Raw genomic sequence first — 15,199 nt, forward strand, 5'->3', positions numbered from 1 at the left:
GGTGCCAATCAAGCGGGCTGCTTTGTCCTGAATGGTGTCGAGCTTCTTGAGCGTTGATGGAGCTGCACTCATCCAGGCAAGTGGAGAGTATTCCATCACACTCCTGACTTGTGCCTTGTAGATGGTGGAAAGGCTTTGGGGAGTCAGGAGGTGAGTCACTCGCCACAGAATACCCAGCCTCTGATCTGCTCTTGTAGCCACAGTACTTATGTGGCTCGTCCAGTTAAGTTTCTGGTCAATGGTGACCTCCAAGATGTTGATGGTGGGGAATTCGGTGATGGTAATGCCGTTGAATGTCAAGGGGACGTGGTTAGACTCTCTCTTGTTGGAGATGGTCATTGCCTGGCACTTATCTGGCGCGAATGTTACTTGCCACTTATGAGCCCAAGCCTGGATGTTGTCCAAGTCTTGCTCCATGCGGGTACGGACTGCTTCATTGTCAGAAGGGTTACGAATGGAACTGAACGCTGTACAATCATCAGCGAACATCCCCATTTCTGACCTTATGATGGAGGGAAGGTCATTAATGAAGCAGCTGAAGATGGTTGGGCCTAGGACACTGCCCTGAGGAACTCCTGCAGCAATGTCCTGGGGCTGAGATGATTGGCCTCTAACAACCACTACCATCTTCCTTTGTGCTCGGTATGACTCCAGCCACTGGAGACTTTTCCCCCTGATTCCCATTCAATTTTACTTGGGGCATAGTCTCAGGATAAGGGGTCGGCCATTTATGACTGAGATGAGGAGCAATTTCTTCTCTCAGAGGGTTGTGAATCTGAGGAATTCTCTACCCCAGAGGGCTGTGGATGCTGAGTGATTGAGTACATTCAAGGCTGAGATTGATAAATTTTTGGACTCTTGGAGAATCAAGGGATATGGGGATCGGGCGGGAAATTGGAGTTGAGGCCAAAGATCAGCCATTATCTTATTGAATGGTGGAGCAGGTTTGAGGAGCCTTATGGCCTACTCCTACTCCTATTTCTTATGTTCTTATCTGAGGGACTAAGAGAGTGAGCAGTGGGTTTATAAACATTTTCTTACAGTGTGTTTTCAGAACATGAAATACCTCATCACAGGGGATGGTTGAGGCTGAGACCATTGCATCATTTTGCGGAAATGTTAATAGACATGTGAATAGAGGAAAATACAGGGATATGAAGACATTGGCACAGTGAGATTAGTTTTGGCTTGTTCCAGCAAACAGCAGCACAGACAAAATGGGACACATGGCCTCCTTCTGTGCTGGTAATTTGTAAGGTTACAACTAATTCCATCATCTTTCAATGGAAAATGCCAGGTATCAAATCCGAAATTAATTCAAAAATATTAGTGCATTGATAAACATTTCAAATTCAGATTCAGAATGTGAACTAGGATCCATTTGGTTTCCATTTCAGTGGAGTACACCAGTTATTAAGTCACCTGGCATTTTGATAGAATAACTTTGGTGATTGATAAATGGCTACAAAAGGAAGTCGGTGATGAATTTCATACCTGTTGGTGAAGTTGGAGTTGTTGTTGACACTGGAAAATATAGAGTTGAAGGGATAAATTTGGAGAACATTAAAGTTAAAAAACAATGAAGCCATTCTTCATGGATCAATGATTAAAACATGTATGACATTCCTCTGTCTGCCAACTAAAATACACTGTACTAAAATAACACATGCAAGAATGTTATATGAATTATTGTAACTTCTTCTGCCAATTTAGTAACTTCCAGACAATATCATTCATTTCAAAATACCAATTTTCAAGCCAATGATTGACACATTTGGTTGGAATTAAATGGTTAACTTCCTACCAGAAGGTAATATAACTGTTGGGATTACTAAATGATACTGTGAACCTACCACAGAGAACACCAATTATCACGCACTAAAACCTCCCGTGTATCTTCACAGAATGACTTTGTTGTGAGATCAATGCAAAATGATTCAATTTATATTGGTAACTTGATACCTGTTGTTGAAGTCAAGGTTGTTGTCGGTGTCAATGTTGTTGATGCTGCAAAGTAAAGATTTGAAGGTTTAGGTGAGGAGGATACTGAGCAATTCCATCATCTTTCAATGGGAAATACGAGATATGAAGTGAACAAACAGGTGGAAATGGGCTTCATAAGCAATGAATTCAATGCTGATGCTGCCAAGGATACAGTGAAAGGAGCAATTAAAGGTTGAGAATGGGTATTGTAAAGAAAGTGGCATTGGAAGTATTGCATTGGGGTCTGGGGAATAGGAAATTCAGTGGATGTCCATTTGCACCATGATTAACACCCTGCTCCTGCTCACAGTCCCTAAGAATGAGGAAACGGACCTAATGTGGCAATTTTTTTGTATGAATTCAACTTGAGAGAGCAAGTCAGCATGGAATAATGTATTTAGCTGCACACTGCTGAAGGTTTCAGATAAGGATATAAGATATTCTTCAATCACAAAGGAAGTTAATGGGTTGACTGACATACAAACTAATTAACAGAAAGGAAGTATGAGATCGTCTGAGTGAAGCAATGAAAAGAGATGAGATGAAAAGAATGTGGAAATAACTAACAAAGTATAAAACATCGGAAAACTCACACAAGATAAAAGGCAAGATGGGTGGAAAAGGAGAACAGATGCACAAGGTCCCAAATAAGAATAGGAAATGCTGAAAACAAATTTTGGCCAGTCCAGAAAAATGAAAAAAAAAAGTCCAGCAGACAGGGAACGACCCATTATGTGAGTTAATTCTGCTGAAGGGTCTACAAATCAGGCAAAGTCTCATTCTTTAAAAATGCCACTTTCATTTGAGCAGGGAGTGGTGGGATTTGGGTCAATCTGTTAGCATCTGACCATTTTTATTTCTAGAACAACAGCAATTTGAATTCATATAGTGCCTTTGATGGTGAAAATTCTCAAGTCTCATCACAGAGAGATGAGGAAAAATGGATAATGAGCCAAAAGAAGAGAGCTGAGGAGCATTGACTGAAAGCTTGTCGACAGGGGTGATTTTGAAGCAGTATCTTGAAGGAGGTGAGAGGGGTGGAGAGACAGAGATGTTCAGTAAGTGAGTTCCAGGGAGTGGCTCCTAGGTAGATGAAGACTCTGTCGCAAATGGAGGGGGTGAAGAGATGCACGAGCGGGTTGAGTTAACAATGGGGATTTTGATGGGGAGAATAAGGGGATGGAGAAGTTTATGGACATAGGGTGGTGTATGACCATGGAAGCGTTTAATGATGATGATGAGAATTTTACAGTTGAGCTGCTGTGTGATGGGGAGCCAATGCTCTGAAGATAGTGTGATGGGAGTATGACTTGGAATTTTCAATTTCTCTCCTCAGATGCTGAATGACCTGCTGTTTGTTTCCAGCATTTTCTGTTATTGTTTCACGACTTAAACTTAGTTGTTCTCCCACCTCGATGTTACTCCTCTAATCACTATCCACTGCTTCCTACCATGAGCCAATTTCTTATCCATTCCCAGGCTTCACCCTGAATCCCCAATAGTTTTGTATGTGGAACATTGTGAGCTGGCCTTTGGAAATCTCACTGCACATACGTTGAAGGGTCAGACATTGGATATAAAGGAGGGTAATTTGGAGTAGCAGGTGAGGGAATGAAGGAGATGATGAAAGTCTTTTTCATGACAGTTTATAAGGAGACATCTGTCTTCAACTCTAGGCTCAAGACGAAACCAAGGAATGCTCTTCCTGGGGGTTTAAATGATGAACCAGAAGGATGTGCAGAAGATGATTCACAGAACAGGAGACTGTCTGTGTACTGCTAGATCAGTCTGATACCCGTGTCTGTGTACTGCTGCACCAATCTGATACTCCTATCTGTGTACTATTGCACCAGTCTGCTACTCATGTCTGAGTCCTGCTGCACCAGTCTGATACTCATGTCTGTGTACCGCTGCACCAGTCTGATACTCGTGTTTGTGTACAGCTGCACCAGTCTGATACTCGTGTCTGTGTACACCTGCACCAGTCTGATACTTGTATCTGTGTACTGCTGCACCATCTGCTACTTGTGTTCATGGCACTTTAATCAATGTGAGTACAGTACTGCAATCCATCTTTGAGACCGTGACTGATCCAGGCCTATCTATAGTCGACATCTGCTATGCACAGCCAGTATTGCAATTCTTAGCTCCTGACAAAGATAATCTCACACCTGCCATTGAGGTTTGGGGCACCAGATCAGAGAAGGCTATCTACAGTGGCTTTGAAAACTTGCAGACAATTGTCTTTCTGTGGTGGGAAGATGCGATCGCAACCATTTGACATACTGTCCAATTGATCAGTGGCCAAGCAGAGCAGATATCCAGATATTGGTTAGGCCACAGTAGAGTCTTATGGTCTCATCAAAGAAAACATATAAGAGATATAGATGGGATTCAATAAAGTATGACTGGGATAGTTCCAAAAATTAGAGGTTCTGATATTAAGAGAGGCTTGAAGCATTGGGGATTCTTTCACTTGATCAGAAAAGGTGAAGAGAGTGATTGAATGGACATTTCAAAACATTTTGGAGAGGATTAATCATGAAAGATTGCTTCCACTTTCGGGCAGATCAGTAACTTTGAGACATGAGTTAGGATTACCACCAGAAGAATGAAGCAGGAACTTAGTGGAAAGATTCATATTGAGGGTAATTCGAACATGGAATGATCTTTCACAAATGGGTACTGAGGCAGATAACGGATCATTTTTAAAGGGAGCTGGATAAATCTTTGAAAAGGAAGAATATAAAAGTACTGAAGGAAAGGTCAAGGAAATAGGATTGAAGTACATAACTCCATTAAAGGAGCGAGCACTGCTGATTGGATGAAAGACTCTGCTTACGGTCTAATTTCCATGATTCTAATAGTCTATGTACATATCCAAACCATGTGACTCTACGAAGAATCTACCCTATATGGAGGCCCAGTCTGTTGTATACTGGCAATGCTGTTGTATGAAAAAATGGAAAATGATGGCTGGAGTTTTCTGTCTCGGTTCTGCAAACCCAAAAATACCCCCCAACACCCTGCCTCCCCTCCCTACCCCCAACCTGCATTCAATGTAACTGTACAGAAAATCATGGGTTGGTACGTTCATATTTTTCTATATTACTTTTCTTTGAAACAGAGTAGAACAAGGGCCACAGTTTCAAAATAAGGGGTCTCCCATTTAAGACTGGGATGAGGAGAAATTTTTTCTCTCAGAGGGTCGTCAATCTGTGGAACTCCCCTCCCCAGAGAGCGGTGGAGGCTGGCTCATTGAATATTTTTAAGACTGAGTTGGATAGATTCCTGATTAACAAGGGAGACGGAAAAGTAGGGTTGAGGTCACAATCAGATCAGCCATGATCTTATCAAACGGCAGAGCAGGCTCGAGGGGCCGAATGGTCTACTCCTGCTCTTAATTCGTATGTTCGTAAGAGGTACAGTTGGATGAATATACTTACATTGGCTACCGTTCCGGGATCGACTCGATTTTAAAATTCTCATCTTTGTTTTCAAATCCCTTCATGGCCTCATCCCTCCCTATCTCTGTCAACTCCTCCACCACTACAACCCTCCGCTATCTCTACGCTCCTCCAATTCTTGCCTCTTGCACATCCCCGATTTTAGTTGTTCCACCATTGGCGGCTGTGCCTTCAGCTGCCCTGGCCCTCAGCTCTGGAATTCCCTCACTAAAACTCTCCGCCTCTCTACCTCTCTCTCCTCCTTTAAGACGCTCCTTAAAACCCACCTCTTTAACCAAGCTTTTGGCCACCTATCATAATATCTCCTTATGTGTCTGGGTGTCAAATTCTGTTTGATAATGTTCCTGTGAAGTGCGTTGGGAAGTTTTACTGTGTTGAAGGCAGTATATAAATGCAAGTTGTTACTGTTGTTGTTGTTGAGGTGTAAGTGTGGAGAGCATCAAAAGGATCCATTTTAATCAATGGAAAATACCAGTTCACAAGTTAATATTCGTTTCAATTGAATTCCTTTTGTTCCTGATTAATCCTAAATTGTGCCTTAATTCATATTCATTTCATAAGTTACTGAACTTGTGGTCCACATTGTGAAGATATCGAGGGTGGAGAATTGTGCTGGTTCGGGAAGGCTCTTCAAATTGCGCTCATTTTCTTAGGTGCACAGGCACCAGAACACACGTTTTCAAAGCTTTTCATGTCAAAAAGTATTTAATTTACTAAGAAAATGTCTAGTGTACTCCAATGAAATTATTAAGTGGTTCAGTATAGTTTTTTAAAGTCATTTTCAGTGCTTTTAAATCAGGTTACTCACAGGTGGAAGATTGGACACCATTATTAAAAATCCTTATTTTTGCTGATAAACCCATTTTCAGACATATTAATAAAACCTCACCAGCTTACCACACTTAAATACATCAAGAAATACATTTTAATGGAAAGAAGAAAAATAAGAAACAATTGCATTCTATTACACTGCCCAATTGCGCTGGTTCATGGAAGATTTTCTGTTTGTAAATAGGCAAATGCATTTTTGCGTAAACTTGAAGCCAGCGCTAATCAGTGCTAATTTCAAGCGCATAAATTGCAGCCAAAGTGACGCAATCACCTTGCCAAAGTAACAGTCTGCTCGTGATCCGTGAATGAGAACATGGCCATGTTAAAATAGTGCTGTGTAAGGGCTTTTCTTCTCACAAGAACTGAGGAATCAGCTGATATAAAGTCTATTACTGTGCAACTTAATCTGAATAGCATTTTATCACATTGCATTATGGAATCATCGAATAATACAGCGCAGGAGACCATTTGGCCCAACGTGCCTGTGCAGGCTCTTTGAAAGGGCTATCCAATTCGTCCCACTCCCTGCTCATTCCTCATAGCCCTGCAAATGTTTCCTTATGAAGTATATATCCACTTCCCTTTTCAAAGTTACTTTCGAATCCACTTCCACCACCTTTTCAGACAGTGCATTCGAGATCATAACAACTCGCTGAGTAAAAACATTTCTCATCATCTCACCCTTGGCTTCTTTGCCAATGAGCTTGAATCTGTATCCTGTGGTTACCGACCCTCCTGTTAGTAGAATCAGTTTCTCCCTGTCAACTCTAACAAAACCCCATGTAATTTTGAACACCTCTATTAAATCTCCCCTTAACCTTTTTTGCTCCAATATGAAGAAGAATTAATTGTAAACAATTTTACAACACCAAGTTATAGTCCAGCAATTTTATTTTAAATTCACAAGCTTCCTCCGAAAGCTTGTGAATTTAAAATAAAATTGCTGGACTATAACTTGGTGTTGTAAAATTGTTTACAATTGTCAACCCCAGTCAAGGGGCCTTTTGGCCTACTCCTGCTCCTAGAACCATAGAAAAGATACAGCACAGAAGGGGGCCATTCGGCCCATCGTGTCCGCGCCGGCTCGAAGAACAACCAGGTGCCCATTCTAATCCCACCTTCCAGCACCCGGTCCATGGTCCTGCAGCTTACAGCACTTTAGGTGCAGGTCCAGGTTCTTTTTAAAAGAGTTGAGGGTCCCTGCCTCTACCACCAATTCAGGCAGCAAATTCCATACACCCACCACCCTCTGGGTAAAAAAGTTTTTCCTCGTGTCCCGTCTAATCCTTCTGCCAATCTGCTTAAATCTATGTCCTCTAGTTCTTGAACTCTCCACTAGGGGAAACAGGTACTTCCTGTCTACTCTATCTGGGCCCCTCATAATTTTGTACACCTCAATCAAGTCTCCCCTCAGCCTCCTCTGCTCCAAGGAAAACAACCCCAGCCTATCCAATCTCTCCTCGTAGCTCCAATTTTCAAGCCCTGGCAACATTCTTGTAAATTTTCTCTGCACTCTCTCTAGAGCAATTACGTTCTTCCTTAATGTGGTGACCAGAACTGCGCACAATACTCCAGCTGTGGCCTTACCAGCGTTTTATACAGTTCCATCATTACATCCCTACTTTTGTATTCTATACCTCAGTTAATAATGGAGAGCATTCCGTATGCCTTCTTCACAACCTTATCTACCTGTACTGCCACCTTCAGGGACCGTGAACATGCAGTCCAAGATCTCTTACTTCCTTTACCCCTCTCAATATATTCCCGTTTACTGCGTATTCCCTTTTACTGTTTGCCCTCCCTAAGTGCATTACCTCACACTTCTCCGGGTTGAACTCCATTTGCCACTTTTCCGCCCACTCCGCCAGCCCACTGATAACTTCTTGGAGTCTACAGCTATCCTCTTCACTATCAACTACACAGCCAATTTTTGTGTTGTCTGTAAATTGGCCAATCATGCCCCCTACATTCAAGTCCAAATCATTAATATATACCACAAACAGCAAGGGACCCAACACTGAGCCCTGTGGCACACCACTGGAAACGGATTTCCATTCGCAAAGACATCCATCGACTTTTACCCTTTGTTTTCTGTTACTGAGCCAATTTTGGATCCTTTTCGCCACATTTCCCTGTATCCCATGGGCTTTTACCTTTGTGACCAGTCTGCCATGTGGGACCTTGTCAAATGCCTTACTAAAATCTATGTAGACAACATCCACTGCACTACCCTCATCAATCCTTCTCACTTCCTCAAAGAATTCAATCAGATTTGTAAAGCATGACCTTCCCTGAACAAATCCATGCTGACTATCTTTGATTAAACCATGCCTTTCCAAGTGACAGTTTATCCTATCTCTCAGTATTGATTCTAATAGTTTGCCCACCACTGAGATAAGACTGACCGGCCTATAATTGTTAGGCCTTTCCCTCCTATTTCTTATATTCTTATTAATGCAGGAGAAATGTTGCCTGAATGAAACAAAAGTATATGTACCACAGCAAATCAGATAGTAAATTGGCTGTCCTGTAACTATTGATGAAGTCTGAGGTGGTATAGCAGTTGCAGGATAAGGTGGTGTAGGCAATGTAGTTGGAAAATAGGAATTTGAAGATATAAAGAAAATATCAGTTATCAGTTTAACATCACTTTATCGATACGTTTTGTATAATTTTTGTTGGTTGATGGACTAGCACATATTGTTGAAATTACATGGGCTTTTCACAGTTATCGGTGAAATTGGAGTGCTAATTGATGCTGTAAAGGAAATAGATGAAATTACATATATCAAGAGTGTTCAGCAGTTCCATCTTCATGTAATGGAAAGCACCAGTTATCAAATCAATAGAAAGATACTTGTGCACCTTCCATTATTGTTGACCTGTTATTGAAGTCATGTTTGTTGAAGTTGAAGACAATTAACAATTTGAGGACGTGAATTTGGTGTTATTAACCAATTACATCATCTTTCAAGGGGAAACACCTATTAGAAAATCAAGAAACAGATAATTTTTGCAGATATATTTTTCATATGGCCAAGTAATTAATCCTTTGAAGGATAATAGATATTATATTTCTAAATTCTAGTCATACAAGCATCAAAAATTGCATGCTTACAGGCATAGTTATTCACCCTTATTTTGCAATCCGCCAAAAATTGGGATTGTGTTGACTTTAAACACAAGCACACTGCACGCATAGCTCAGGGATCATACAATGCCAAACTTTGCAATATAATCGTTATCCCCTCAGCGGACTAGGTTGCAGGCTCAGGAGAACCTTGCCGAGAGAGACTGATCTGCGGCACACTTGGCGGGGGAGTGCAAGATCTGGTGATGGAACACTTTTAAACAGCTGCAGCTTGCCACAAGTGTGGAGGTTGTTGTGGTGACAGAAAAATAGATTAATTGTCCATAATAGCATAGCGAAGACATGTGGGTGACACTAGTCACTTTGGGGGTCCTGATGAGGGAGGTGCAAGGTAAAAATAGAGGTACCAACTGCGTGGAAGGAGGTTGTCAAAAGAGTTAATTCAGTCACCCAGCTCCCTAATATCTGGCTGGAAATTAGGAAAAAGTAAGCTGTTCTCAGGACAAAGGTGAAGATGAGTCTGCCCCTCCCTTTAGCACATATTTCTTGTGGGCCCATCAAGCATGGCTCAAATATAAATTGGGAACTCCTGCATCGTGCAGGAGATACCATTTCATAGAATCATAGAATGATATAGCAGAGGAGAACATTCGGCTCATCGTGCCTGTGCCAGTTCTTTGGAAGAGCTATCTAATTAGTCCCACACCCCTGCTCTTACTCCATAGCCCTGCAAAATTTTCCCTTGCAAATTTGAAACATCTTGCATTGCCCTTTTACACACATTTTTATTGTGCATCAACTGTATGGTTCATTTTTCTGTAAAGTGTCAGTGGTAGCCAAGGAACAACAAACAGATCCTAAGGTGTCCAGGCTGACTTGGTCCACTATGGTTACGGCTTTTTTGAGTGGGGTCAGCAGCCATGGATGCAGAAGATAGCCCAATTCTTCTGAAAAACATACCAGAAATAGTGGGGAACCAAGTGTCTGATGAGAGTGAGCAACTTAAAGTGATTAGTATTAGTAAAGAAAATGTACTGGAAAAGTTAATGGGACTAAAAGCCAACAAATCCCCTGGACGTGATGGCTTACATCCTAGGGTTCTAAAAGAGGTGGCTGCGGAGATAGTAGATCATTGGTTGTGATCTTCCAAAATTCCTTAGATTCTATAACGGTCCCAGCGGACTGGAAGGTAGCAAATGTAACCCCACTATTCAAGAAGGGAGGGAGAGAGAAAACAGGGAACTACAGGCCAGTTAGCCAGACATTAGTCATCGGGAAAATGCTGGAATCCGTTATTATTATTAAGGAAGTAGTAACAGGGCACTTAGAAAATCATAACATGATTAGGCAGCATCAACATGGTTTTATGAAAGGGAAATCGTGATTGACAAATATATTAGAGTTTTTTGAGGAACTAACCAGCAGGGTAGATGAAGGGGAACCAGTGGATTTAGTATATTTGGAATTTCAAAAGGCATTCAATAAAGTGCCACACAAAAGATTGTTACACAAGATAAGGGCTCATGGGGTTGGGGGTAATATATTAGTATGGATAGAGGATTGGTTAACGGACAGAAAACAGAGAGTAGGAATAAACGGGTCATTTTCAGGTTGGCAGACTGTAACTAGTGGGGTGTCGCAAGGATCAGAACTTGGGCCTCAGCTATTTACAATCTATATTAATGACTTAGATGAAGGGACCGAGTGTAATGTACCCAAGATTGACGACGATACAAAGCTAGGTGGGAACGTAAGCCGTGAAGAGGCCACAAAGGGCCAAATTTTAACAGTGAGAAACAGGTAGGTTGGGGGCAGGGTGGGGGGGGGCATTGAACCCCTCTCAGGAGGCTGTGGGCCTCCATTTTTTCAGGTTTTGCAATTTCAATCCCTGGGGGCTGGGATTCCCGGGCCTTCTCCTTCACACTATGAGTTGACATTCAACAGCATTACCATCGCCGAATCTCCCACCATCAACATCCTGGGGGTCACCATTGACCAGAAACTTAACTGGACCAGCCATACCCACACCCATCTCCAACCCCCTGCCCCCCCCAACAACGATCACGGAACCCCTCCCCCCTCGATCTCCGATCCCCCTCCCAATGATTGCGGACCCCACCGATTCCAACCCCAACCATCGCGGCCCCCCGCGATGACCCCAACTATCCCGACATCTCACCCCCTAGGTGACTGACCCTTGTTCCCTCCCCCCATGACTGACTCCTTTCCCCCCTACCCCCTCATGATCCTCATGCCCATCCCCACCTATCCATACAATCAAAGACTTACCTGAAGACTTACCTTTTCATGTCCTCTCCCTGGCTGCTCTTCTGTCCAACGGAGGCCAGCCTGTCAATCAGGCCGGCCAGTCGGACTGCAAACTAACAAAAAAAATGTCCTTACATCAATATCATAAGGATGTCCAGGAAACCCGTACTACCGGGTTTCAAGACCGCAATTCGACTCCCCTGCCCCCTTCCCGTCTCCGGCCCAAAGAGGCTGCAAAGGGATATAAACAGGTTAAGTAAGTGGGCAAAAAGGTGGCAGATTGAGGAAAAGTGAAGTTATTCACTTTGGTAGGAAGAATAGAAAAACAGAATATTTTTTAAATAGTGAGAAATTATTAAATGCTGGTGGTCAGAGAGATTTGGGAGTCCTTGTACACGAAACACAGAAAGTTAACATGCAGGTGCAGCAAGCAATTTTTTTTTTATTCGTTCATGGGATATGGGCGTCGCTGGCGAGGCCAGCATTTATTGCCCATCCCTAATTGCCCTTGAGAAGGTGGTGGTGAGCCGCCTTCTTGAACCGCTGCAGTCCGTGTGGTGAAGGTTTTCCCACAGTGCTGTTAGGAAGGGAGTTCCAGGATTTTGACCCAGCGACAATGAACGGCGATATATTTCCAAGTTGGGATGGTGTGTGACTTGGAGGGGAACGTGCAAGTGGTGTTGTTCCCTGCTGTTCTCGTCCTTCTAAGTGGTAGAGGACGCGGGTTTGGGGAGGTGCTGTCAAAGAAGCCTTGGCGAGTTGCTGCAGTGCATCCTGTGGATGGTTCACACTACAGCCACTGTCCGCCGGTGGTGAAGGGAGTGAATGTTTAGGGTGGTGGATGGGGTGCCAATCAAGCGGGCTGCTTTGTCCTGGATGGAGCTTCTTGAGTGTTGTTGGAGCTGCACTCATCCAAGCAAGTGGACAGTATTTCATCACGCTCCTGACTTGTGCCTTGCAGATGGTGGAAAGGCTTTGGGGAGTCAGGAGGTGAGTCACTCGCCGCAGAATACCCAGCCTCTGACCTGCTCTTGTAGCCACAGTATTTATATGGCTGGTCCAGTTAAGTTTCTGGTCAATGGTGACCCCCAGGATGTTGATGGTGGGAGATTCGGTGATGGTAATGCTGTTGAATGTCAAGGGGAGGTGGTTAGACTCTCTCTTGTTGGAGATGGTCATTGCCTGGCACTTGTCTGTCGCAAATGTTACTTGTATGTTGTCCAGGTCTTGCTGCATGCGGGCTCAGACTGCTTTGTTATTTGAGGGGTTGCGAATGGAACTGAACACTGTACAATCATCAGCGAACATCCCCATTTCTGACCTTATGATGGAGGGAAGGTCATTGATGAAGCAGCTGAAGATGGTTGGGCCGAGGACACTGCCCTGAGGAACTCCTGCAGCAATGCCCTGGGGCTGAGGTGATTGGCCTCCAACAACCACTAACATCTTTGTTTGTGCTCGGTATGACTCCAGCCACTGGAGAGTTTTCCCCCTGATTCCCATTGACTTCAACTTTACCCGGGCTCCTTGGTGCCACACTCGGTCAAAAGCTGCCTTGATGTCAAGGGCAGTCACTCTCAACTCACCTCTGGAATTCAGCTCTTTTGTCCATGTTTGGACCAAGGCTGTAAGGAGGTCTGGAGCCGCGTGGTCCTGGCGGAACCCAAACTGAGCATCGGTGAGCAGGTTATTGGTGAGTAAGTGCCGCTTGATAGCACTGCCGACGACACCTTCCATCACTTTGCTGATGATTGAGAGTAGACTGATGTGGCGGTAATTGGCCGGATTGGATTTGTCTTGCTTTTTGTGGACAGGACATACCTGGGCAATTTTCGACATTGTCGGGTAGATGCCAGTGTTTTAGCTGTACTGGAACAGCTTGGCTAGAGGCGCAGCTAGTTCTGGAGCACAAGACTTCAGCACCACAGCCGGGATGTTGTTGGGGCCCATAGCCTTTGCTGTATCCAGTGCACTCAGCCGTTTCTTGATATCACGTGGAGTGAATCGAACTGGCTGAAGACTGGCTTCTGTGATGGCGGGAGGAGGTATTGGCGGTTTTAGCAGGCCTAAAAATGGATAAATCCCCAGGCCCGGACGAAATGTATCCCAGGCTACTGTGTGAGGCAAAGGAGGAGATTGCGGGGGCTCTGACACATATATTCAGAACCTCTCTGGCCACAGGGGATGTGCCAGAGGACTGGAGAACCGCTAATGTAATACCATTATTCAAGAAGGGGAGTAGGGAAAAACCGGGGAACTACAGGCCAGTGAGCCTAACATCAGTGGTAGGAAAATTATTGGAAAAAATTCTGAAGGACAAAATTAGTCTCCACTTGGAGAAGCAAGGATTAATCAGGGATAGTCAACATGGCTTTGTCAAGGGAAGATCATGTCTGACTAATTTGATTGAATTTTTTGAGGGGGTGACTAGGCGTGTGGATGAGGGTAACGCAGTGGATGTGGTATACATGGATTTCAGTAAGGCCTTCGATAAAGTCCCCCACAGGAGACTGGTCAAGAAGGTACGAGCCCATGGAATCCAGGGTGCCGTGGCACTTTGGATACAAAACTGGCTTAGTGGCAGAAGGCAGAGGGTGATGGTCGAAGGTTGTTTTTGTGACTGGAAGCCTGTGGCCAGTGGGGTACCACAGGGATCGGTGCTGGGTCCCTTGCTGTTTGTGGTCTACATTAATGACTTGGATATGAATGTAAAAGGTATGATCAGTAAGTTCGCTGATGATACAAAGATTGGTAGGGTGGTAAATAGCGAGGAGGATAGCCTCAGTCTGCAGGACGATATAGATGGGTTGGTCAGATGGGCGGAACAGTGGCAAATGGAATTTAACCCGGAAAAGTGCGAGGTGATGCACTTTGGAGGGACTAACAAGGCAAGGGAATACACAATGAATGGGAGGACCCTAGGCAAGACAGAGGGTCAGAGGGATCTTGGTGTGCAAGTTCACAGATCCCTGAAGGCGGCGGAACAGGTAGATAAGGTGGTAAAGAAGGCATATGGGATACTTGCCTTTATTAGCCGAGGCATAGAATATAAGAGCAAGGAGGTTATGATGGAGCTGTATAAAACACTGGTTAGGCCACAGCTGGAGTACTGTGTGCAGTTCTGGTCGCCACACTACAGGAAGGATGTGATCGCTTTGGAGAGGGTGCAGAGGAGATTCACCAGGATGTTACCAGGGCTGGAGCGCTTCAGCTATGAAGAGAGACTGGGAAGATTGGGTTTGTTTTCCTTGGAGCAGAGGAGGCTGAGGGGGGACATGATTGAGGTGTACAAAATTATGAGGGGCACAGATAGGATGGATACTAAGGAGCTTTTTCCCTTCGTTGAGGGTTCTATAACAAGGGGACATAGATTCAAGGTAAAAGGCGGGAGGTTTAGAGGGGATTTGAGAAAGAACTTTTTCACCCAGAGGGTGGTTGGAGTCTGGAACTCACTGTCTGAAAGGGTTGTGGAGGCAGGAACCCTCACAACATTCAAGAAGCATTTGGATGAGCACTTGAAATGCCATAGCATACAAGGCTACGGACCAAATGCTGGAAT

The 15,199-nt window shown here is 44.0% G+C and overlaps 1 protein-coding gene across 1 annotated transcript in view; it reads right to left on the reverse strand.

Moving 5' to 3' along the window:
• Positions 1 to 1,942: 1,942 nt before the first annotated feature.
• LOC137328112 (mucin-6-like) overlaps positions 1,943 to 15,199 on the reverse strand; it is a 63,771-nt gene continuing 50,514 nt past the window's right edge. The window contains exon 7 of the mRNA XM_067994292.1: positions 1,943 to 2,007. Within this exon, the coding sequence (XP_067850393.1) occupies positions 1,943 to 2,007 (65 nt within the window). The remainder of the gene's footprint in view (positions 2,008 to 15,199) is intronic.

This window comes from Heptranchias perlo, chromosome 12 (genome assembly GCF_035084215.1).
Source record: "Heptranchias perlo isolate sHepPer1 chromosome 12, sHepPer1.hap1, whole genome shotgun sequence".
Lineage (NCBI taxonomy): Eukaryota > Metazoa > Chordata > Chondrichthyes > Hexanchiformes > Hexanchidae > Heptranchias > Heptranchias perlo.